The following is a 27160-nucleotide window of genomic DNA, read 5'->3' on the forward strand; positions in this document are numbered from 1 at the left end:
CCTCAGGGAAGATCAGTTCGGATTCCAAAGAAATGTAGGAACACACAAGGCAATACTAACAGATAGGTTAAGGCAAGGTAACCCGACATTTGTAGCATTTGTAGGCTTAGAGTAAGCTTTTGAGAATGTTGACTGCACTACTTTCATTCAAATTCTAAGGGTGACAGAGGTAAAATAAAGGGAGTGAAAGGCTGTTTAGAATTTGTGCAGATACCAGATGACAGTTATAAGGCAAGCGGCATGAACGGAAAGCAGTGGTTGAGAAGGGAGTGAGACAGGGCTGTAGCCCATCTCTCAATCTGTAGACTGAGCAATCAGTAAAAGAAACAAAAAATTTGGAGTGGGAATTAAAGTTCATGGAGAAGAAATAAAAACTTTGATGTTTGCTGATGACACTGGTATTCTGTCAGACACCGTAAAGGACTTAGAAGAGCAATTGAACAGAATGGACAGTGTCTTGAAAGGAGGATATAAATGAACATCAACAAAAGTAAAACGAGGGGAATGGAATGTAGTCGAATTAAATCAGTTGATGCTGAGGGAATTAGATTAGGAAATGAGACACTTAAAGAAGTAGACGAGTTTTGCTATTTGAGCAGCAAAATAACTGATGATGGTCGAAGTAGAGAGGATATGAAATGTAGACTGGCAATGGCAAGAAAAGTATTTCTGAAGAAGAGAAATTTGCTAACATCGGAGCGCTTTGAAGTGTCAGGAGGTCTTTTCTGAAAGTTGTATTTGTCTGCAAGTGAAACATGGATGATCAACAGTTTAGACAAGAAGAGAATAGAAGCTTGAAATGTCGTGCTACAGAAGAATGCTGAAGAGAAGATGGGTAGATCACATAACTAATGAGGAGGTACAGAACAAAATTGGGGAGAAAATAAAATTGTGGCACAACATGACTAGAAGAAGGGATCCGTTGGTAAGACACATGCTGAGACATCAAGAGATCACTAATTTCGTACTGGAGGGAAGCTTAGAGGGTAAAAATCGTCGAGAGAGACCAAGAGATGAACACAGTAAGCAGATTCATAAGGATGTGGTTTGTAGTAGTTTCTCATAGATGAAGAGGCTTGTGCAGAATGGAGTGGCATGGCCAGCTGCATCAAACCAGTCTTTGAACTGAAGACCACAACAACAACAACAACAAAATCTTGTTAACCTTTGGCTTACCGAATCATTTTTTTGTGACACTCTGTTCCAAGTGTGGTCTGATATACCAGTGTATTTGACTACCCACAAAAATTTAATTCGCAATTTCAATGAAACAGTTTGGTTTTTATGCGAAAGGTTACATTATTAGCACAGAAAAAATATATTCAAAAACATTTTTAAGTTTATTTTTAGGAAAAACCGTATTTAAACAGAAAACTGCACAAAATTAATATAATACTACTAGATAATGTTAACGCTATAAGCTCTCAAATATCCTGTATTCTAAATTTAACATCTGCTATATTTTTATTGTTATTATAGATGTAATAATAAAAACACGAAAAACTTCCATAAAACATTCGAAAACGATAACGACACTAGTACTTTTTAGGTTTTTAGTTTCGTTCTTAGAGGTTTTCTTTCCACTAGTTACAACTTTTTGTACAGAATTCAAGTTAGATTGGCTTCTTGTAAGAATGGGAAATATAAGGCGTCTTCCTCTCCTTTTCTGGGTCATTGGTTAAGCACGTTTTGCGTTTTTCCAATCGTGTGTACCGTCCATCATGTCATCCAGTATCTGGAATCTCTTCCTTCCTCGCTTCCTTTTCCCTTCTATATAACCTTTTAAAACTGTTTTATATCAGTCCGCCATTCTTTCTTAATATATGCCCAGTGCAGTTTCTTTTTCTTCTCTTTATTACATCTAGTAACCGTCTACAACGACTTCAACTCATGGTTCTGCTACACCCAAAACACTGTGAATGGATGCACAAAGCTCACGAATTACGTGATAGTTGTTTATTCACTTTCAGTCTCGGGTGCCACCAACGAGTTGTAAGCTGCTTCAGAAAATTGAGGAGATTTATCTGTGTACTGTCTTTGCAGGAATTGTGAAGCACAAACGAATTAACCCCACTTATGCCCAACATGCTGAGAAACAATGTGAGTACCCATTGTTGGAAGAGGCTTCGACGACCAGTGATATTTGTTTCGACCAGATCTATTTCAAGCAGATCCTTTAACAAAAGATTCGATCTCTACACTTCTTTCTTCATCACTTTGATCATTTGTTTCGTTCTACGAATTTACAGATGGTAAAGCAAATTCGTCTTCACCTTTACACTGTTCCTATTCTGAATTATGTTCACCTTCAATTTCGTTGCCTTTATCTGATCCAACATCACTTCAACTGTCCTCAAATCATGTTAAAACAGTATACTCAAAGTCAGGATCTGTAACATGATCCGCATACGAAGACCTCGTTGCTGAATCCATAATGCAAAGTCCTATGTGCGGTCTCGGAGCCCACTAGCTCGAAAGACGCAGTAATAGTTTAAGTCCACGTCACGTTCAAGTGGCTGCTGACGAAGAAAACCACGATGGCTTCGGGAAAGAACAACTAGATACCCTACCCTTAAGCATTAGCAACAGAGTAACAATAAGCGCTAGGGAGCTGAGAGATCGCACCCGGAACTTTCAGGGTTAAAACTAAACCAATTGAATATCCATATAAATGCAAAAATATAAAGGGCGAAGTCGCAGGTTATCAGCGGCTCAATAGTTTAAAACTGAAAAACAGAGATTTTTGAAGTTTTACTGTGTAGAGAGTACAGATAGCACTTTGTTGGCATAAGATTTTACGTACAGATAGTATACAGTAAATGATTTTGATTGATAGCTCATGATTAGACCACTATAAAATAACAACTGTTACTACTACTCATCTTCACAATTATACAATAAGCAACTTAGGTTTAATGTTATAATTAATCCAATCGTAACGTAATCGCAGATGCTAGTATTGAGCTGTGAGTAAAGAATTCCCAAAAGAGGCATAGACTTTCTAGAAATATTGCTGTTGCGACAGTAAAGGAAATTAATACATTTCCTTCCCTTAAAATAACTTACCCCAATCAGTTTCATCTTGTTTTGCGAACGCATCTAAATCAAGGTTATTCCGGTATTATTCCAACACTCTTTGGTTAACATTTCCAGGCGTCATTGACACAAGAGTTGAGGAAACCAATATTTTCTCCACGATTTCAGTATGAAAGTGCCTATAATTTAATTTAAAAAACTGAGAATTGAAGGAATTTTAAAAATGATCTCAAAGTTTTGAGAAAGCTCATCATTGATATCCTTTTGGGTCGAGTGTTTCTAATACTGTCCGCTAGATGTGTGCAAGCACGTTCGTTGCTGGCAGAAGCTGCTTTAGCGGTTGAATAAGGGAATGAGATATGTTTACTGGTGTATTGGTGTTGAATGAGAGAAGATTGGGAAGTGTAACGTGTGTTGAGCCCTACGTGTTAAGGTAACAGGCTACAACATAGTTTGGATAATTTGCAACTGAGTAGACCTAAGTTTGACGTAGAGGCCATCTTTTACGTCCCATATTTTCGTTTAAATTTGTGAGTGTGTCTGTCACAATGTTAGTAGATCTTTCACAGTGTTTTAATCACTACATTAAATAAAAGTGTAACGTGGTTATACAAAGCGGGCAAGTATGTGGTTAGATTTCTTCAGTTTGTTTCACTCGGGGGGCGTTATTCTCGACAGAGAATATGCCCGCAGTGTGATTGCTAAGAGTGTTACGTTCAGTAACTTATAAGGAATGTGAAAATAACTTTTTTTTTCGTATTGGTAGTTAAGTAGGTCTGTCAGATTAGTTTTCAGGTCTGTGTAGTAACGTTGAAACTTGTAATGTTTTGTGCACAAATAACCCAGAAAACGCCACGACAGGTACCATTTCAATAAAGTAGTGCAACTTCATTATAACACTGAAACCCACCTTGTGAATGTTGTACCTGAATACCCTATGTAATTTAATTTATTAATTCTCAATGACGTGTATACTCACGTTTTGTTGCAGAATAGGATCAGCGTTTTAGATCATTGACAACACGACCAAAGGATCCGTATTCCATAGAGGCTTTAAATACACGTTGAGGCCACAAGAAGTCATCATGATGACAGAAACGCATGTGAATTCCAATCATGTCTCGCTGTTACCACCGATAAACAGCATAAATAATCAAAAAATGTAAGTATGTGTTTAGTCTTAAATGCCTACTGCTACTTGTAGTCACTATTTTCGTTTCATATAACACCACCCAAGCTTCGGAAATTTATTGGATTCCTTCATAATCTTTTACAAGCTATTGTCTCCAAAATTTTTGAAGTTCCTAGGAGTTAAGATGATGTAGCAGTTGTGCTAGTTAACTCGTTGCATTTAGAGCTGATTACCTACTTCGGAACATAATTGTACATAGGTCCATAGCAATTTCGTTGTGACTTTGATGTACAGTTACGCTTAGATAGGTAGTCCACACCTATTACACGAAATATTGCAACAAATTGAAACAGCTGAAAGCATGTGTTTCACTTGTGTTCCAATGACAAAGAAATTTAAGCATTTCACAATTTAAACTATTTGTGATGACTGAAATTAACAATTGTTACAGGGACATGGATGTGACAGATGATAAAGGATGGAAGTCAAAGCTTAAAATTCCACCAAAGGACAGGCGGATTCAGACAAGTGTAAGAATTAATGATTTAAAAACAGTTGCAGCTTTTTTTTTATGTGAAAATGTAATGAATTTTTATTTCTGTAGGATGTTACGGACACGAGAGGGAATGAATTTGAAGAATTCTGTCTTAAACGAGAATTGCTGATGGGAATATTTGAGAAAGGGTGGGAAAAGCCCTCTCCAATACAAGAAGCCAGTATTCCTATTGCACTGTCTGGTAAAGATGTTTTGGCACGTGCCAAAAATGGAACAGGAAAAACTGGTGCATATTCAATACCTGTTCTTGAGCAAGTTGATCCCAAGAAAGATTGCATTCAAGGTGAGTAGTGTGTGTTCACAAATGGCATAATAGCCAAATTAGAAGCTTTGCTGAAACCTGAGGTACTTTCAGGGAACTAAAATTACCATTATTTTTGTGGGAGCAAGAACTGTGTTTTTCCTTAACTTTGTATTGGCGATGCTGTGACTGTACTGAGAGACTGAGTCTTGGAACAATATTTTTGTTTCCACAGGAGGCTATTGGCCACTTACAAGCAATTCATTTTTTGTGTTATTCATCCTATAACTACTAATTGTAGGTCCCCCTGGTCATATTCAGAATTAATGTGGAACATTCACAGAACTCGTACTGTGGTTACACGTTGATTATGTTTACTGAATTCACTTTTGCATTTTCACTAACTAAAAAGTGATAGTGGAAGGATATTAATGACTGATTTGTTTTTCCTTGTGATTGAAAGATTGCCGTGAATTTGCATTCCTGTTATTTCACGGATTTCTCAAGACTGTGGCCATTTGTGGATACAATTTAGGAAGAGCAAATGTGCAGAGTGTACACCTATTCACTTGAATAGTAGTCTGTAGGGATTCATGCCATATACACTCCCTGGCCATATTGAGTTTTTAACAAATTAATTTAGGAGATAAAAAAAACTGCTAAGATTATTTTAATCAGTCTAAATGAAGTGATCTAATTTCATAAACATTACAGATTAACATTCACCAAACTTGACAGTTTTAATTGTGGCTTTTCAAAAAGTCCAATAAGTGGGACAAAGCCTGTTGTCATACCACTTTTAGCAGCTATTAATGATACAGTTCACCTGCATGTACTGTTAATACGGGCTTGTACAGTGTCCTGCATTGTTGGGTGATACCAGACTCGTATAATGGTTCCAACGAGACAATTTTGTGGTGATTGTTTCCTTTGCTTCTCTTTTCACCAGCTCCCAAACTATATCAGTTAGGTTCATTATGGGTGAATTTCCTGCCCAGAGCAACAAAGGGAAATTTTCTTCCTGCAAAAAGGTTTTACTGAGTGTGCTATGGGGCATGGAACTCCGGCCTGCACAAATGGTTCTGTTTTAGGAAGCCATTCTTTTGAGGTAGTAACCTTCTCCTTAACTGCTCCTTGTACCGATCTTCCTGCCCTCAAGAGTACACATTTCCAGTGCCTATGGCACCGATGACTATATCATGACTTAGGTGAGGTGTTTGTATGTAGACCTTAACTTTGACATATAGTTAGGCATGGCTAGGTAGACCACACCTATTGCACAAAATAGTGCAGCAAATTGAAATCAATGAAATAGTGAGGATGGTACTTCTCACCAGTGCATCTTTGTACAAACAGAAATTTGTTTACAAAAATTTCAAATGTTGGCTTGTCGTTATAGCAAGCCAGAAACTAAATGAAAAAGCCATGGAGATTTGCTCTAGGATTAGCCCTGAACTCTTAAAATTTGTCGCTGCTGTACTAAGGCAAATACTAATGAAGCTAACAGAATTCTGGAAGTCCAAATTTTGATGCTTGTGTCCTTTCCTCATGCAGGACATTTTATCACAGTAAGTTATTTTGGCTTTCAGCTGAGGTGTACAATCTTTGAAGTTCATTTGTGAAAGCTTGTCTTAGTTCTTTCAGATGCAGTGGTGCCACTGTGTTGCAGTTTCATTTTAATTTCTTTTGTAAAAGCAGAATTAGTTATCATGGTATATCTTTTGCAAGGAGTGCTCTGACATGCCACACCTGTTCTTCTGAGGAACTAATTCCTCACCAAAAAAAGCTTCCTTCTTTATAGCCTGACAGATGATTGATACACCCAATCTTCGAGAAATCTCACGATATGAATACATATATGTGCCAGTCAGTGCTTTTACGTCCATGATCGTGTTATCAAATGTTTACCTTTATCCATTATTTTTATATCTTATTGTATCTAAAATCTCGGTAATAAGCAAACTTTCACTAGAGACAACAAGCTGTAAATATACAAGGAAACCAATGGTGGTGGTGGTGGTGGTGGTGGTGGTGGTGGTGAAGACAACACAACTCCCAGTCATCTCAAGGCAGGGAAAAAAATCCCTGACCCCACCAGGAGTCAAACCTGGGACCCCATGTGCGGGAAGCGAGAACACTACCGCAAGACCATGAGCTGTGGACAAATAAACAGTACTATATGTTAATAACACACTCGCGCTTCAAATATCAGGAGTTGCTATTCTCAGAATGAACTGACAAATGTTAATAAGTGATCAGCTCTCACAGCAATGATGCAGGACAAAAGTTCATTTCACTCACTAATAGCCCTTTAATAATATTCAGCCTATTAAACAATGGTAGGTGAGTTGGTTTGCAAAATCAAACCTCAGAAACAAATGAATTGTTAAAAATCAGGTGTTTCAGGTAATAGGGACTATAGTCTTTTGTAGCCTGACATTTGTTTTTATGTTAATAATACTCCATGTAACAGTAGGTGATGAAAGTGATTTAACTTTTTTACTTGGAAAATAAACTACACAGGAAAAGTAGTGGACTTTTAGCATTTAAGATGGTGAGTGGTTTCTAATGTTAAGGAATTTTGTCACCTATGGTGCATGGTTATGAGAAGTGGAAATCTGTTTGCATATAAATGGGTGTCTTCTGAATTGTGGGTCCAGTATTGTGAATAAATAAAGAGTAACAGTTTAATCAATAAGATGAAAAGTCAATTCAAAGGACAAAATTAAGGCAAAAAGTAACCCTGGCAGGTAGGGAGTGGTTGAAATAAGCAAAATTTGTTTTGAGAATGTTAGACTAACTCTTTAAATATTAAATTAAATTAAATTTTGAGGGTGATAGATTAGCCAGCCACGTAGAACTCCCTTCAGTAACTCAGTACTATTTTTTGTCTGTCTTATTTTGGGCATTTGAAAGCACATTGTTAGATTTTAGTGCTGCTCGTTTTTACATGATACTAAGATTACCAGTTGCATACCATGTCTGGTAATGAAAAATCGCATGTAAAATTAGGAACTGCAGCAAAAACATGCCATAGCTTCTTCACTATTTGTACATTTATCAGATTGTAGAACGTTTCTTTCAAAGTTGCTGTGTCCATTTCTCTGATCAGAAAGGCTGCTATTGGCTCCAACATTAGTGTCCAGTGCCTAGCAAAAGCTGAAATGGGTAACTCATGTTTTCAAATGTTCATAAAGGAAACCTCAGGATAACTGCCGCAATTCAGTCCTTAAAACACTGAAAAGATCAATGCAATAAGTATTAGCGTCAGTGGTGTTTAGAAACAGCGGAAATCGTTAAAATTGAACAAAGCTCCAGGTCCCAATGAAATCTTAGATTGTGTACCGAATTTACAGCTGTTGGCCCCCTCTTATGACTCTTATAATCTATTGTAGATCCCTCAAACAAAAAACTGTACCCAGTTCTTGGAAAAGGCATAGGTCACACGGAGCTACAAGAAGGGTAGAAGAAGTGATCCACAAAACGTAACATCCATTATCCTTGACATAGATTTATTGTAGAATCTTAGAACACATTTTGAGCTCAGTGAGCAACCAGCAGGGGACTGATGACCTCAGATGTTAAATCCCATGGTGTTTAGAGCCATTTTTTTAGCTAACCAGCACGGGTTTACGTCGATCATGTGAAACCAACTCTCACTTCTCACCTAACATACTGAAAGCTTTGGATCAAGGCAGCCAGGTAGATACAGTATTTCTTTATTTCAGAAAAGCGTTTGACTCAGTACCACACCTACATTTATTGTCAAAAGTATGATCATATGGATTATCAAGTGGAATTTGTGATAGGAAGGACACAGCATGTTAATGTGGATGGAGAGTAGTCAGATTTAGAAGTAACTTCGGGTGTGCCCCAGGGAAGTACGATGGGACCCTTGCTGTTCATATTTTATATTAATGACCCCACAGGCAATATTAATAGTAAAATCACTTTTCCGAATTCAGTTGTCTATAATGTACAGTCTGAAAGACTCGTAAATATTGTCAGATCTTGATAAGATTTCAAAGTTGTGCAAAGACTGGCAACTTCTTTAAATGTTCAGAAATGTAAAATTGTGCATTTCACAAAACGGAAAAATGTTGTATTGTATAATATCAGTCAGTATCAATGAGTCACTTATGGAATCAGCCAGCTAGACTCCGGTTTATTGGTAATATACTGTGGAAGTGCAATCAGTCTACAAAGATCACCACTTACAAAAAACACGTAAACCATCCTAGAATATTGCGACCCATACCAAACGGGACTAGTGGCAATATTGAAAGTATACAGAGCAGGGCAGCATGGATTGTCCCAGGTTTAATTTGTGGGAGAATGTCAGATATTGAAGGAACTAAACTGGAAGACTCTTGAAGATAGAGCATAAACTATTCTGGGAAAGTCTATTAACGAAGTTTCAGTACCTGCTTTAAATGATGACACTAGGAGTATACTACAACCTCTTACATATTGCTCACATATGGATAGTGAGGATAAGATTAGAATAATCACTGCATGCACAGAGGCATTCAGTCAGTCATTCTTCCTGCACTCAGTACATGAACGTAACAGGAGGAAACCCTAATAACTGGTACAGCAGTACGTACCCTCTGCCGTGCACGCACCTCATGGTGGTTTGGTGTTTTTCAGAGTATAGTTGCAGATGTAGACAGAACATAGACTACGTAAATCAGATTCTTTCCACTATGTCAAAGAACAATTTCCAGTTCTTCCAGAAAGTAATTTCACCATTGCAATCTTTTTGAATTTGTATTAAAAACTGTTATACTAACATTCTTTGGCCGTAATCTTTTGTTTACTCTAAATTTTGAGTCCTATAATTTTTCTAGTTACCAATTAGTTCTGCTGGACTACCATGGTCTGTTGTTTCCACTTGTTATTCTCTGTAATTCACAAGCTTTTCGTAATATTTAATTAAATCCAATGATGATACAAATTGCCATGAGCGCATGTAGAATACACTAATCAGCCAGATGTGACCACCTACTTATAGCCAGTATGTCCACTTCTGGCACGGATAACAGCAGGGATGTGGAAGCAATGAGGTCTTGGTAGTTGCTGGAGAGAGTTGCACCACATTTGGATGCACAAGTCATCCAATTCCTGTAATTTCTGGGAAGCAGCAATGAACTGTCATGTTCAGGTCTGGTGAGTTGGGGAGGGGAGCAGCTCCTCAATTGAGACTTGCCACTATGTTCCTGACCACTCCATCACACTCTTAACCTTGTGACATGGCATATCATCTTGTTACAAAATCCCACTGCCATTGGGAAATGTGGTAGTCAAATGCCCCATAGTACAGGTGTCAATGAGCTAGTCCCCTGGAAGACGGATTCATGCCCTGCCATAGGTATGAACAGAAACACGTCTGCCACTGTGCCAGTGTCTAGTGCTGATGGTCGTGTGTTCATGTCAGCTATATTTGCCAATGTCATTGTGTTAGCACATGGGCGGGTCATTGGTTGCGGAGGCCCATTGTTAGAAGTGTTCGATGCACTATGTTCAGATGCACATGTACTCTGCTCAGCAACTCGGATGTCAGTTCTGTCACAGTTCATCATCTGTCCCATTTCACCAATATGCGCAGCCTATGATGTCAGATATCTGTAGTGAGGGGTGGCTGCCCTGCCCCACAATGTCTGAAGTGGTTTCACCTTGATTTTGCCACATGTCGAAGACACTCGCTACAGAACAACTTGAAAAACTGAGAAGTCGTGCAGTTTATGAAATGAAATGCTCATGCCAAGCCTCTTTATCATCATAATTTGTCCTCGGTCAGACTTGGATCATGTGCTTCCTCCTTGCTGCACACGGACAGCATGCTCATTGATACTGTGTGCCCATGTGTCCCTGCTGCCACTGGTTGAGTAGATTTTCTATCTATCCATTTACATTATATTATCAATAATTATTTTTGTTGTTAAATTTCATTATTACATACTCCACAGTATAGTTTTGCTAGCACCTTACTGTGACTGTTTGGGACCACAGAAGAAAAGACCTATTTGTTTCACAAATATTAATTTCATTTAAATAATTTTATACCTTCTTATATTATTGATTGATGATGGTGAAGTAGATCCATGAAAATTCATGGAAATATACAAAATAAAAAATAGTAACCAGCAAACCAACTGCTATCTAGTTACTGTTTCTAAGTTGTAACCATTAAAAATTTTCTAAAACTAGTCTAACAATATGGGTCATATGTAGTTATCTGTATATATCTAATTCTTAATTTGTCACCTGGGCTCCTTGTTAAGAGGGATGTGAAGCAATAATTATCACAATGAACTAACTGAAAACCTGTTTGCAAGAAGTTAGTTTGCACCACAAATTGAAGACTTGAAATACAAAAACCTCTTAAGTGTGAAAATCATGAATTAGAGGAAAATGAGTTTAAGTATACAAGGTAATTAATGTTCAGAATTGCACTGTTCATATGTTCTATTTAAAAGCTAAGCATAGTATGGATTTAGTTTCCAAAAGAAGTTAGTTCGAAAAACTTCCTGGAAGTGCAAATGCAATGAAAAGTTCTAAGTGCTGTAGTTCAGTACTCAGCAGAAAGATGGTAAAAGTTCATTCTGATTTTGTAAGTGTGTATGCTGTCATATTTGTCAGGTACTGTGCCATTTCAATCAAATATTTCTTCTTTTCTTCAAGAATGTGGCTCCTAACATCCATGGTAGGATGTTGCATTTTTTGACATCCTGAACTTGTACACATTTTCTCAGAATGGGGATACCTTCCCAGGCCTCAGTTTCATCTGAGCTTCTATTGGTCTTTGCTACTTGAGGCTAAAGTTTGTGCAACCATAGCCACTGTATTTTGGATTTGTTTAGATGTGCTATGTTTGTATTACGATCTGCTGCTTTCATGAAATCTAAGAGGTGAGATGCATTCATGTGACTGACAGTAAATGGCTCTTTTTATCTAGATTGTTGCACCATGTCCTTTCCATTTTCTGGAACAATACATTTTGTAACTCAAGTATAAACACTATGCCCATTTATGGTGTATGTTAGGGATCAGTAGTAAGACTTAAATCCTGTTCTGGACGAGTTTTTGCAGGAATACATTTATTGCATGAACATAAGTATTCGTTCATTCCATTTTCAGGTTTTTCCTCATTGCTGCCTCAGTACCTTCTCCTTTACTCATTTCCTTCCACTCTAAACTGTTGCAAAAATCTGCTGCCTCTGCCATTTTATCTAACACTGAGGAGTAACCGTGCAGAAAATAGAGCCCTTCCTACGTTAACAGCTGTGGCTGTTAAATCGCGTACTATATTTTGATAGCTTTTGGCACTACATTTTTGGGCAGTTAAAGCCTTTTATGTTATTGGGTTTGGCATGTAGCTCAAATTTCACATGCAACCATAAAATTCCTTACTATGGCACTTACGGCCTTTGTTTAAAGTCTTAAATTAATCAGTTTATGCTTTTGGGCTGGGGAAGTGAGTGGAGATTTTGGGTTGAATATTTACTCCCGAAGTGACACATTTTGTAATTATCATGTAAAGGTAGGCAAGACACACCTGCTTTTTATGTTTGTCAATTGTCTGACATTCATCGTATGCAGGACAAGGAATTTAGGGAATTAAGAATTCTACATATCTTAGGTTGGGGCAAGGTGCAAGGATAATCATATTATGTTGTTTGGAGAAGACTTTACGTACTGTCAAGTGGAGGAACTCGGGTCACCTGCATTAGTGAAATGTCTGTTAATACAGTGTCACACTTTCATGTTGATAAATTTAGTGACATATGAATTCTGCACACAGCACTAAAACTATAGTCTGAAGGTGTTCTGTATTGGGATAAAATCAGTTTTTCAGTATAAAGAAAATGTGTAACAAGATGTCTGTATACTTTCAACAATTATTATTAAAATCCAAATTTTTGAAAATAATGCTTTCATCTTCAGTTGAAAGATTTTAGTAATTTGATGTTTAACTGCATGAATTTCATGTGACATCCATTCTTTCTTTATTCACAGCACTTATAATTGTGCCAACCCGAGAGTTGGCCCTTCAAACTAGTCAAATATGCATAGAACTTGCAAAACACATGAAAGTTAAAATTATGGTAACTACTGGTGGTACAAATCTGAGAGATGATATCATGAGGATTTACCAGACAGGTAATAAGTTACAAATCTTAATTCTGAAATAAGACTTATATATGTTATCTGGATGTAGCCTAAATAACATCAACCTGTAAAATTTCCAGTGCACGTTGTAATTGCGACGCCTGGTCGAATATTGGACCTAATGGATAAACATGTCGCCAACATGGAACACTGCCGTATGCTCGTATTGGATGAGGTCAGTGTATTACCTGATGTTCATACTTACCAACACGTAAGAACTTCATTCATTCAGAATCAACTGTAATCCGGATTAAGAAAACCCCTGATAATATGGAAATATTGCAAAGAATATATACTACAGCATACAAACCTTCCATTTTGGTACTAAAAAGAAACACTTTTTTGGCACATAAACTCTTAAGTTACTGTAGCGAATTCATATTTATTTACTGAAAGTGTGTGTAACACCCTTTTCTGATCCTTGTGTGGCATGGTGAACAGCACAGTCAATTAGACTTTTCACTAAAGTGTTCAGTTGAAGTTGTTTTCAGGTGACATTCTAAGTAAAACATAACTTTTTCCATCTGTATTGTGGCCTCCACATGAGGCATTATTTCTTCCCTTGAAATGCTACTTCCATTGCCCACTTCACCATCACTGCCATTCTCTGCAGTACAACATGTTGCAGTAAAGAATTAATCATCATACCATAAGGCAGAATCACTGTCAGTCTGCAACTAGGCACCTTCATCACTATCATCTATATCCGAACAACCAGGAATATTTTCTAACATTTCTAAGAATTGAAGTGTTGAATACTTTAGTGATGGAATTGCAAATGGTGGGCCATACTGTTTTCCACAACTTCAGAATCAGTAGTTCTGTTACTTGATCCCAAGAAGCTGCAACGATAAAAAAAACCTTTTTTTCTATTACCTGGTTTCAGCACAGAAACTACACAGTAGTGGTCTTCTGTATACATGTTTCATGTTCTCCAGTATGCACTTTTCTGTTACAGGAAAAGGGAACAAAAATGAATCCAGATACAGGGAACCCAGGTTAATGAGGGATGGATAAATGAGGTTTTAGTATATTGCTCCCTTTGATTAGAAAGTATAATCTAAAAGCATTATGCAGATCTCTTCAACAATTTATCCATCTCAAAGCATGGGAAGATTTAGAAGTTTTGGGTACATTTGAATACATCTGTTTTTAATGGAAATACAGATAACATGTTTTTCATTACCCTGTCCTGCTCCCAGAAAAGAGGCTGTTGTAAAGTTTCTGAAACATTTTGTCCTTAACTAAGGTTTAGTTAGTTAATATTTCCCTTTATTGTACAACTTTGTTGTTTGTATTCCTTGACAAACCCAGCTATAGTCCAAGAAATTCCAGGGAAAAAGTTCAACTATATGATTAGATAGTACTGTCGAAATGTAGGGTGACACATTATTTTGTAGAATAAATACAAAAACCAATATGATTTGGTGGATAAGTGACATTACTTACTGCTAATGATGTTTAGGTACCTGTTAACCAAAGTAGGAATGCAAAGTGCTGAAATGGAAGATTAGTGTACATTTCCTCTGTGGGTAGCTGTCTAAAGTATACTGTAAAACACTAACTTCCCAAAATTTGGCAACTTTTCTGATACAGACCGACCTCGCTTAACAGAAAGTTGTCACAACAAATTAGTAGATACAGGTGATTACACAACCTAACTGAAAGACTGACATTTTTCATGGTGTTGTATCACTAAAATATCTGTAGGTTCATTTAAGTAAGACACTACACACGATATCAGTGGTGGTAGTCAGTGTATAATGTTGAGGCATATCAATTTGTACCTTCCTGTGCATCCCCTGAAACACTCTTCTAAAATTGAAAAGATCATAGATTGAATTAGACAGATACTTTCTGTGGTATAGTAATGATCAATAGTTCTTTCATGATGCTATGTGAAAAGTTGTGAAAGATATATTGAACTGCACAAGAATTCATGGTAATTTGATTTAGGTTGTGCTATAAATTAGGAATTTTCCTTATAAAAGCAGATAAGGAAATACCGAGAAACAGTATACTTAATTTCCCAGCCATTTTGTCTCCTGAACATAAGACTTCTACATTCATACAATGTATAGTCATCATACTCCAAGCTTTGTGTTAACCCAAGTGTTAATCGCAGTCTGCCAGTTCTTCTCTTTCCAGTTTTCTTCTGCAGAACAATATGTAATCCTCTGGCTAACGCAGACTACAGTATTTTGAACCATTTACTGTTGTTAAGCCTTTGTAAAAATTGAGACCATCTCTCACTCCCTTGCCTCCCACAGTCAATTTCCATTCCCAAATTGTTGATTCTTTGATCCCTTAGGATTTGCCCTCTGAACCAGTGACTTTTCAGTTATGTTGTGCTTTCCCAGTTTCTCAGAAATCAAAGGGGTTGGTATGATTGTTAGCTTGAAATTTTGGCACTATGTAACAAAAGTAGAGCAATTTGACGACAGTTTGATGAAAGTGGTCTTGGCTAAAGATGAGAGGAACATCCAGAGATTTGTGTGTTATTCTCTGCAAACAGGATGCACACACAAGACAAAAGATGACTGTTGGATGTTGCTTGATAAGATCTTAGAAGTGCCACCTGAAGATACTGTCATATCTGGTGATCTCAGTGGTCATGTTGGTTCAAATGCAGATGGATACAGATGCCTTGGTAGTAATGGGACTGGACATAGAAATGTAGATGGGGGAGAGAATATTGAACTTTGCAGAAACACCCAAATTAGTCATCACAAACACCTTCAATAAGAGGATGTCCCACCTTTGGACTTACTACAGTGGTAACATGTGCCAGATTTCATTCTTGTACAGCGACGTGACCTAAACTGTTTTGGATGCAAAATCTATTCCGTATGAAACAGTTGCTATACAACACTGCCTGCTATTTTCAAATTGTGCATCAAATCTCCAAATCAAAGGAAGAGAGAATGCAATGGCCCAGCACGTACTAAATGGTGGCGACTCAAAGAAGCAGAGAGAGACATTATTTCATCCATCACCCTTCCCCCTGTTACTGACATAGGAACAACATGGGACGCCCTTAAAGACAGACATAAAATCGTTAGCCAAACATGGCTCTGGACTGAGGAGGTGAAGGAGGCTGTGCACTTTAAAAAGCAGCTATACCAAAGGTTCCTCCCCTCTGAGAGATGAAAACTGGAAGGATTACCATGAAGCTATAAATGCAGCAAAGAAGGCAGTTGCAGCAGCCAAATCAGCCCACTTGAGCTAAGTCTGCAATAAACTAGAAAAACCTAATGAAGAACAAGAACTTCGACTGGCGAAGCAGTACCATAAACAAACTGCAGACATTGAAAGATTCTGGGGAATCAGTGATGAAGGCAAACTTGCCACCATCAGAAAGAAAGTAGCAGAGCAACGGAGGGAATACTTTGAGGAAGTTTGCAATGAGGAGTTTCCACATGCTCCAATTCTGTCAACTCCATTAGAGGGACCCATTACATCAGTCACCAAGGATGAGGTTGTCAAAGCATTACAGAAAATGAAAAACGGAAATGCAACGGGGCCATATCATATTCCGCAGACTTGTGGAAATCGAAACACTGGGATTTAGCTGAATTTGTTGATTACAGATCATTGAGGAGGGTAGGATTCCAGATGACTGGACATGTAGCACAACAGTTCCAATTTGGAAGCAGAAGGGAAGTCCAGCTGAATGTAACTACCACCACCCAATACACCTTCTTTCGCACACCATGAAAGTATTTGAGCACATCATTGATAAAACGATCTGAGAAATTGTCTCTCCAGCAATCAGTGTGGATTCATGAAGGGTTGTGGGACGACAGATGTTATCCATGCAGCTCACCTGCTTATCGAAAAGCTCTGTGAAAAGTCAAAATGGCTACACTTTGCCTTTCTTGACCTCAAAAAGGCCTTTGACAGAGTGCCACACAAGTTAATTTGGCTTGCCCTGTGAGAACATGGAGTACCTGAAGAGCTCATTAGGTGGGTCAGGCTGCTCTACCAGAACCCGAAAAGCCGGATACAGTCAGCTACCGGACTATGACGACTTCCATATTTCCATGGGAGTTCATCAGGGATCTGCTCTCTCACTGCTCCTGTTTATCACTATCGTGGGTACCATCACAAGAAACCTGCAGAAAACCTCACCCTTAATGTTACTGTATGTTGATGATGTGCTACTGGCCAGTGAAGATAAGAATGATCTAAAACTTAGTCCAAGCCTGGAATGACTGGCTTTCAGATATAGGACTACGGCTCAGTGTGTTGAAAACATATTACCTGTCCACAGATTTAAATGACTCTGTAACTATCAGAATCAATGGTGTTGACCTCCCAACAGCAAGGACGTGAAAGTAACTGGGTCCGACAATTGCTGCCGATGGAAATCTCACTGCAGAAATCTCCATCCGCCGCCTTAGCAGTGCATGGCTCAAATGATGTTCAGCTAGTGGAGTACTATGCGACAAGAAGATTCCAAACAGGCTCAAATCAAAAGCATACCGATTGGTAATCTGCCCAGTTGTGCTGTATGGGGTTGAATGCTGGCCTTCAACAAAAGAAGTAGAACAAAGACTTGCTGTTATGGAGACAAAAAATGCTTAGGTGGACATGGGATTAACATTGCATGACCATGTCACAAATAATGAAGCTCACAGGCTATACGGCATTGCACCAGTAGTAGACAAAATGAGAGAAAGCCGCCTACGTTGGTATGAACATGTCCTTAGAGCAGACGAGACAACAGTGGCAAAGACTAGTTTCAACCGAAATGGAAATGGGAAATGGCCAGCAGGATAACAAAGGCAGTGATGGCTTGACATGGGATTTGTGGATGTACTGTGTAAGGTGAGCAGCTTAATTCAAATATTGCTGCAATTTAGCAATTCCAGTAAGAGTTTCAGAAATACCAGGTGGTTATAATTAAACTTTCTCCATTTACCACAGAAACTACTTACTGAATGAGAACCACACTTGATAGCATTAATGTCAAGAACATCAGGAAGAGAAATAATGCAGAATCAATTCAATTGAAACACTTTTAATGTGCTGCGATGGTACAGCATACCATTACACACCAGTACTGTTACTGCTACAAAAGGGGCTCAGTATAGTGCTCTTCAGTGTCCATAAGAGTCTGAAAGTGCAACATTGCGGTTTGCACAGAACAAAGAAGCAAATCTGTAGGTATGCTGGCTACCTCTCTTGATATGCTGCACTTCATATCAGCACATGTGTGAATGTTCCCCTTGCAAACCCTGTCTTACAGGTAGCCCCACAACCAGATCACAAGGTGCGAGATTAGGTGATTGTGCCAGCCAAGCATTTGGAAATAATCGGCTGATAATTTGACCATTCCCAAATGTGTTTTGGAGAAGCCGGTAAAGTTCATCATGACTGATGTAGAATGGGGCCCCTTTAATGTCTCCTGTGGGGTGGGTATGACATGCTGGCAAAGCATATTGCAGTAACACAGGCCTGTCTCACTGCATGTCTTTCATCCTTGAGTGCCAACCTATTCATCAAAGAATGGACCAAAGATGAATGTATCTGGAAAGCCATAACATATTGTGACATGTTCAGCATACAGAGGAACTTCATCCATAGTGACTAGAGGTGAAAATCTCCACACTTAGCAGTTGTTTTCACCCCACCTGTCAGAGAGAAATGAGCTTCACCTGTCCAGAGGATGATCCAGGGCCAGCCCTAATCAACTTCAGTCCTTGCGAGAAAGTGGAGGGTGAAGTCAAGTCGTCATTGTGTGTCCTGTGGTGCAGGCTGCTCTAAGATATGGATCTTGCGCAGGTACCATTTGAGAATGGGTCGAAGACTTTCTGTACAGTGGACCACAGGGTGTTACTGTCATGACACAGCATGTACACTGCCTGCCTATCAGGAATTGGGTACAGCATTGTCTGCCATAGCAACAGCGTTTTTATCAACCACCTGTAATGCAACATGTCGATGGCCTCTTCTTGGAGCGACACCCAGTTATCCAGTTGATTCAAACTTCTTCATGCTCCATACAGCAGATGGAGAGAGGAGCCTTCCATAATCCTTTCAGCCGGTGATATTCTCAAAGTGCAGCTACAGCATTCTTGTTGTTTTGATAATAGAGCTTTACCAGTAATGCCCTGCTTATTTTGTCAAAGTTCATGTTGACACGTAAACAAGTGCACTGTAACTGGTCAGATTTGAGACTATGAATCATGATGACTGAGCACAGTACCATGTGGCCATGGTTGGAACTGAATGATGGCATTAAGATGCATAGAAATCGTGCACTCCCATCCTCTGGATGTTAATGCTACAAAGTTTGGTACTTGTATGGTAATTTGTTTCCATGCTATAATGTGTTAAATAGGGAAACTTTCATTATAAGCATAGAAATCGTGCACTTCCATCCTCTGGACGTTAATGCTACAAAGTTTGGTACTTGTATGGTAGTTTGTTTCCATGCTATAATGTATTAAATAGGGAAACTTTCATTATAAGCACCCGGTATATGGAAGAACAGAATTTCACACCAGACCAAATTTACAGTATAGATGAAAGTGGTCTGTATCGGAAATGCCTACCAAATAGAAACCTTGATTTTAAGAGCAAAGTTCATGCTCCTGGCTACTGCCCAAGTCATCAAAAGAATGCATCACAATTTTGTGCACCACTAATGCTTCTGAAACTACTGGTGGAGAAATACAACATGAGCATTCAAGGAGATTGCAGCTAAGGATCTTCCTGTGTATCATTACAACCAAAAAGGAGCATGGGTGGATAGTGAAATTTTCAAAAACGGTTTCACACTTTTGTCCAAGGTGTTCGGCATTTCTAGAAGAGGAAAGGATTGCCACATACTGCTGTTTAATTGCTTGATAATGCCCCTTCACATCCTGATGAAAGGATTCTTGTATCTGATGGTCTCATTGTAACTTTCACCTCATAATGTGACTGCCATTATACACCAATGAACCAAGGAGTAATTGCATAGGTAAAATGTTGTTACTAGTCTGGTCTACTGAGAATGCTAGTTGATGAGAATGACTTGGTGTTCTGGTGACAGTACATTCTAGAGGCCATACATGGGATTTCTGAAGTGTCTAAAACCAGGATCAGGCAAGATCCAACATAACAGCCACTATGAAGAAGAATACATAAATTATGGATGTGTGTAAGCAGTTGAGCGGGATAAGCTTAGACCAAAACATTTGGTGTGGAGTGCAGCGTTAACAAAGGAGTCTGTGGTACGTAACAGGCTGAAAAGTTATTTGGAGCTAAACTACTGCAGCTTCTCTTTAAAAAAAAATCTGTGTTTGTATACTTTCATTCAGGCCCTTCTCTCATAATGAAAAAACAAATGCTCTGATAAAGCAATTTTATCATTCAGAATTGCTGCAATGATTTCCAAGAAACCGAAGCCCTGCCCATGGACAAAGAGCCAATTTGGCCAGCACATAAATGGTTGCTACTTAAGATACCTCTGTCAAATGATAGTTTGACACATTATGGTATCCAAAGTAATTTATCAAAACTAAACAATTGAGCTATTTAATCTACAGTTGGATGAAAGCACAGACATTTCCAGAAAAGCTCATTATCATCTTTTGTGAAATTTGTTTGCGGGTCAGAAATTGAGTAAAAACTGTTTTGTTTAGAACTGGAAATGGCAAGCACTGCAGTCAGTGTATTTACTGCTCTTGAGTTTCTTTAAAGATAATAGACTAAAGTGGATTGATAGCATTGTTGTATATACTGTTTGTGCTTCTGCAATGATGGGAAATATAAAGGGGTTTCTGACTTTTGAGTGGAACAAAAACCCATTAGTAATGATTACATTGCTTTTACATAGATGCTTTAATGATAAAGATTACACGTGGAAATTATTTGGTTGTTCCAGTGTTCAACTGTGTAAAAACTTGCGTAAAATTGCTCTTGTTTAAGAAACTCTGTAAAGAAATGTGTAGATCATAAGGAAAAATACTTACCAGAGCTATAAAACTTAAACTACTTGCATTTCTGAAACTAATAAGAAGTTTGAATTACTGTGAATGTCCTCAAAAAAAAACCTGTTCAAAGTGGTGAGCTGGCTTACTTTTTAGAAACTTTCAACAAATTTGATGCTTTGAATTCAAGTATATGGGAGTGTCTTGAAACGATCATATAGTAAAGTTATAAAATCAACACAGTATCAAAAAACTTGATCTTTGGATCTATGCAACAAGAGAGAATGATCACTTTACCAGCTGTGGCCATCACGTCAAGTAATCGAATACAGAAAAAAATTAGATGAAGGAACACAAAAAAGTGCATCTATCAGAGCTACAAGAAGGAATATCCAAATGTGTTCCCTTGATCTTGACTACTGGCCAATAGTGATTGATTGCACCTGATGAGGATAAGCTGTCCAGAGAGGAGTTAAACAGCTCTGAAAAAATAGCAAGTTAGAGAAATATCATCAAATACAGTCCCAAGACTGAAATTTAAAGAAAATGCTGTGCTGATGTGTTTTGGATTTCAAAGTTGAATACCCAGATAACACAAATAAAGCAAATCTCTTACTACCATTTTCCACATCCTACTGACACAAGTCTGGATTTCTACATTGAAGAATATAACATGACTGCAGGTTTCCCCTCCTAGTTGTGGACGGTGAGAAGAGTGTCTGTCAAGAGTTCGTTCACACATAGATCTGAATTGCAAAAATTGCTGGACAAGTCACACTAGTTTCAAATCTCATGTCTCTGTTTCTGGGATCTTTTTTAGGTCTTATGTTCATATGTTTCTATCAAACAGTTGTACATAATAAATTTGTGAAATTTGTACTTGTAATTCCATAATAATAAAAATCTATGTACTTTCATGTCTGCTTTTGTGCATCTAGGGAAATATATGTAGGGGTGTCACAGTGTGCCCCCAGGGAAGAAAGGTTCAGAAATGTGGCTTATGCTGATGATGTTCATTTTCACACTTACTCTCAATTTTGACATGTTGCCTCTTTGTTGATGCCTATTTCTGTATTTCCTTATTTAGTCACTGAAATGAAATATTCCCTGTTATCCAGTGACTTCAACAGGGCCTAGGCTTTGTCTTTTTGATCCTCTGCTGCTTCACTGTTTAATCTCTCAAAAATATGTTAGTCTTAGATTGTATTTCTTTTGTTCCCACCAATTGCTGCCTAATGCTCCCTCTGACATACTAAACAACCTGTTTCTTTAGATTCCTCAGTTTCTTAATTTTTTTGCAATTTCTTCAGTTTTTATAATCAGTAAATTAGTCAGCAGCTGCCTCCAAAAATTTTGTCATTTAAAACCTGGTTTCAAAATGTCATACTGTGATAAGAATCTAAAACCCTCTGGTGTCTCTGGGTTATTCCACGTATTTGGCCCTCTCTCATGATTGTTAATTTAAATATTAGTAAAAAAACATGTGCTATGTGTAATATTCTACCAGGAGGCTTCCCCATTAATTCCTTTCCTAATGTCAGTGTTCTCCTGCTGTTCATTCTCTTCCCTTTCATACTGTCCAATTCCTGTAGTGTTAAATTTTCATCTCCCTTAACCATTGGTATAATTTCTATCATACATCCTTTTTTTCATTTGCAGAGCTAGTAGCTAAATTAAGAGTATTGGCTTTGTATCTATCTTGGCTGTAATAAAGCCATCATTATGTTGGCTAGAGTATCTTAATGACATATTTTTGTGGCACAATGTCTGTTCATTAAATTTAAAGAGTGCAGCTACAAATATTCCACTTAATCTATATTTCAGCCTTGTACCATTCGGCCATATTCAGAGTGAGCTTGAAGACTGAATTAATATGAAGATAGCCAAAACTGATGTATTAGAAATGTAGTTTATTCAGCTTCAAGCTTGGAATTTAATGGAGCACTTTCCTTAATGTTCATTATTGGTTCTCATTGTATTTGTGTGGATAAATTTCTATTCACCTAATGGGGAGTGTTGGTCTTCCTGCCCCCATATATCTCTAATTCCCACTACAACTAGGACCTATAAATTTTTTTAAATTATCTAACCTATAAAGGAAGCTAACATTTTATGTTGCAAAATGTAGAATCCCAGTTTTGTTTTTGCTGATAACTTCCTTATTTTGAGATTCAAATAGTGCCCCGCCCCCTGTTTTGCCTAAGGATTGTTTCTGTTTTACCTCAAGATTGATTCAAATAAGAGGATGCCATAATTGAGCTGTACAGTAGATCTGAATGCACCCTGAAAAATAATGGCTGTAATTTCCTCTTGCTTTCATCCATACACAGTAGGAAGATAGCAAGGCCATATTGGCCAGTGTTACGAAGCTAGATCAGTCAGTTGTCCAGTTAATTGCTCCTGCAACCACTGGCAAGAATGCTGCACTTTCTCAGTAACATTGTTGCCTCTTCAGATATCCTTCCAGCATGGTTGTGTGTGTGGTATGGATTCTCTTTTTGAGGCATACACCCACCTAACTGTTGTTAGGTGCATGGTTTGTGGAATTTCTCATATTCAAGCAGGACAACCATTTTTGCACAACCTGTATGACCCTCCTGTAACTATACAGAATGTATGAGTGGTTCTGGAACTTTCCACATTGAATATACTGAGTTTCTCTATTAATTCAGTAAATATTGGGGTCAAAGAATTTATGCAGCACAGGCTGTAACAACCATGGATTGAAGTATGAAGTAAGTTCAAAAAATTCCAGAAATTAGGCCACAATTTTTCTTTGCATACCTCTTATGTATTGTGCATGGTCTACTTCGAAATACTCTCCTACACTGTTGATACGCCGCTCCCAATCCCTTAAGCAGTCTAGGTACGCCTCCTGCTGGATCATGCGAAGCACTGTCTGTGAATTTTCTTTTATCTCGTCTATCGTTGCAAATCTTCATCCTATGTAAATAAGCCCACTGCAGTGAGCTCTGGAGAGAACTTTGGAAGGCAGCACAGTGATTTAGTTTCTTGTGCGATAGTCACACACTAACGGGAATGATTTGTGGGGGCATTATGATGCAAGAGCCTTGAATTGCCTCTTCATGTTTCTGGCTGTTTTTCTCACAGTTTCTTGCAGGTGTCACAATGCATCCCGATAATACCATTAAGTTCGTCCCTGTGGCACAAAATCATGATGAATTAATCCTTCAAAGACAAAGGAAACTATCAGCATGGCTTTGACATTTGACGTGATGAGCTTTTTTTAGTCTGACCCATTGTGAAGATTGAATCTTGTTCTCAACATCATAATCACAGAGCCATATCTCATTGCCAGTTATGGTTCTCTTAAGGAACATCTAGTTGTTGTTTGTGTGATCTGGAAGCTCTTCTGATTGTGAAGCAAAGGTCTTTCTGGTATTAACTCGTGAGCCGTGGGACAACATGGGCGGCAACACGATGCATTCCAAGATGCTGTGTCAGGATTTTTTTATGCCACGAACTGAATGAAATTTTACATTCTTCTGTATATCCCCCCCCCCCCCCCACATGAACCATGGACCTTATGGACCTTGCCGTTGGTGGGGAGGCTTGCGTGCCTCAGCGATACAGGTAGCCGTACCGTAGGTACAACCACAACGGAGGGGTATCTGTTGAGAGGCCAGACAAACGTGTGGTTCCTGAAGAGGGGCAGCAGCCTTTTCAGTAGTTGCAAGGGCAACAGTCTGGATGATTGACTGATCTGGCCTTGTAACAATATCCAAAACGGCTTTGCTGTGCTGGTACTGCGAACGGCTGAAAGCAAGGGGAAACTACGGCCGTAATTTTTCCCGAGGGCATGCAGCTTTACTGTATGATTAAATGATGATGGCGTCCTCTTGGGTAAAATATTCCGGAGGTAAAATAGTCCCCCATTCGGATCTCCGGGCGGGGACTACTCAAGAGGATGTTGTTATCAGGAGAAAGAAAACTGGCGTTCTACGGATCGGAGCGTGGAATGTCAGATCCCTTAATCGGGCAGGTAGGTTAGAAAATTTAAAAAGGGAAATGGATAGGTTAAAGTTAGATATTGTGGGAATTAGTGAAGTTCGGTGGCAGGAGGAACAAGACTTTTGGTCAGGTGACTACAGGGTTATAAACACAGTCAAATAGGGGTAATGCAGGAGTAGGTTTAATAATGAATAGGAAAATAGGAATGCGGGTAAGCTACTACAAACAGCATAGTGAACGCATTATTGTGGCCAAGATAGATACGAAGCCCACACCTACTACAGTAGTACAAGTTTATATGCCAACTAGCTCTGCAGATGACGAAGAAATTGAAGAAATGTATGATGAAATAAAAGAAATTATTCAGATAGTGAAGGGAGACGAAAATTTAATAGTCATGGGTGACTGGAATTCGAGTGTAGGAAAAGGGAGAGAAGGAAACGTAGTAGGTGAATATGGATTGGGGCTAAGAAATGAAAGAGGAAGCCGCCTGATAGAATTTTGCACAGAGCACAACTTAATCATAGCTAACACTTGGTTTAAGAATCATGATAGAAGGTTGTATACATGGAAGAACCCTGGAGATACTAAAAGGTATCAGATTATATAATGGTAAGACAGAGATTTAGGAACCAGGTTTTAAATTGTAAGACATTTCCAGGGGCAGATGTGGACTCTGACAACAATCTATTGGTTATGAGCTGTAGATTAAAACTGAAGAAACTGCAAAAAGGTGGGAATTTAAGGAGATGGGACCTGGATAAACTGAAAGAACCAAAGGTTGTACAGTGTTTCAGGGAGAGCATAAGGGAACAATTGAAAGGAATGGGGGAAAGAAATACAGTAGAAGAAGAATGGGTAGCTCTGAGGGATGAAGTAGTGAAGGCAGCAGACGATCAAGTAGGTAAAAAGAAGAGGGTTAGTAGAAATCCTTGGGTAACAGAAGAAATATTGAATTTAATTGATGAAAGGAGAAAATATAAAAATGCAGTAAATGAAGCAGGCAAAAAGGAATACAAACGTCTCAAAAATGAGATCGACAGGAAGTGCAAAATGGCTAAGCAGGGATGGCTAGAGGACAAATGTAAGGATGTAGAGGCTTATCTCTCTAGGGGTAAGATAGATACTGCCTACAGGAAAATTAAAGAGACCTTTGGAGATAAGAGAACCACATGTATGAACATAGAGCTCAGATGGAAACCCAGTTCTAAGCAAAGAAGGGAAAGCAGAAAGGTGGAAGGAGTATATAGAGAGTCTATACAAGGGCAATGCACTTGAGGACAATATTATGGAAATGGAAGAGGATGTAGATGAAGATGAAATGGGAGATATGATACTGTGTGAAGAGTTTGACAGAGCACTGAAGGACCTCAGTCGAAACAAGGCCCCCGGAGTAGACAACATTCCATTGGAACTACCGACGGCCTTGGGAGAGCCAGTCCTGACAACTCTACCATCTGGTGAGCAAGATGTATGAAACAGGCGAAATACCCTCAGACTTCAAGAAGAATATAATAATTCCAATCCCAAAGAAAGCAGGTGTTGACAGATGTGAAAATTACCGGCAATCAGTTTAATAAGCCACAGCTGCAAAGTACTAACACGAATTCTTTACAGACTAATGGAAAAACTAGTAGAAGCCGACCTTGGGGAAGATCAGTTTGGATTCCGTAGAAATACTGGAACACGTGAGGCAATACTGACCTTGCGACTTATCTTAGAAGAAAGATTAAGGAAAGGCAAACCTACGTTTCTAGCATTTGTAGACATAGAGAAAGCTTTTGACAATGTTGACTGGAATACTCTCTTTCAAATTCTAAAAGTGGCAGGGGTAAAATACAGGGAGCGAAAGGCTATTTACAACTTGTACAGAAACCAGACGGCAGTTATAAGAGTTGAGGGACATGAAAGAGAAGCAGTGGTTGGGAAGGGAGTGAGACAGGGTTGTAGCCTCTCCCCGATGTTATTCAATCTCTTTATTGAGCAAGCAGTAAAGGAAACAAAAGAAAAATTTGGAGTAGGTATTAAAATCCATGGAGAAGAAATAAAAACTTTGAGGTTCGCCGATGACATTGTAATTCTGTCAGAGACAGCAAAGGACTTGGAAGAGCAGTTGAACGGAATGGATG

The 27160-nt window shown here is 38.5% G+C and overlaps 1 protein-coding gene across 2 annotated transcripts in view; it reads left to right on the forward strand.

Moving 5' to 3' along the window:
- The first annotated feature begins 3134 nt into the window (after positions 1-3134).
- Positions 3135-27160, forward strand: part of LOC124619596 (ATP-dependent RNA helicase me31b) — a 45808-nt gene continuing 21782 nt past the window's right edge. Inside the window, exons 1-6 of one of the 2 annotated variants that reach the window (XM_047146099.1) lie at positions 3135-3469; positions 4028-4198; positions 4620-4698; positions 4773-5007; positions 12985-13128; positions 13218-13312. In XM_047146099.1, the coding sequence (XP_047002055.1) occupies positions 4122-4198; positions 4620-4698; positions 4773-5007; positions 12985-13128; positions 13218-13312 (630 nt within the window). In that variant the 5' untranslated portion in view covers positions 3135-3469; positions 4028-4121. The remainder of the gene's footprint in view (positions 3470-4027; positions 4199-4619; positions 4699-4772; positions 5008-12984; positions 13129-13217; positions 13313-27160) is intronic. The other variant, XM_047146100.1, reaches the window with a different exon arrangement.

This window comes from Schistocerca americana, chromosome 6, assembly GCF_021461395.2.
Source record: "Schistocerca americana isolate TAMUIC-IGC-003095 chromosome 6, iqSchAmer2.1, whole genome shotgun sequence".
In the NCBI taxonomy this organism is placed as follows: Eukaryota; Metazoa; Arthropoda; class Insecta; order Orthoptera; family Acrididae; genus Schistocerca; species Schistocerca americana.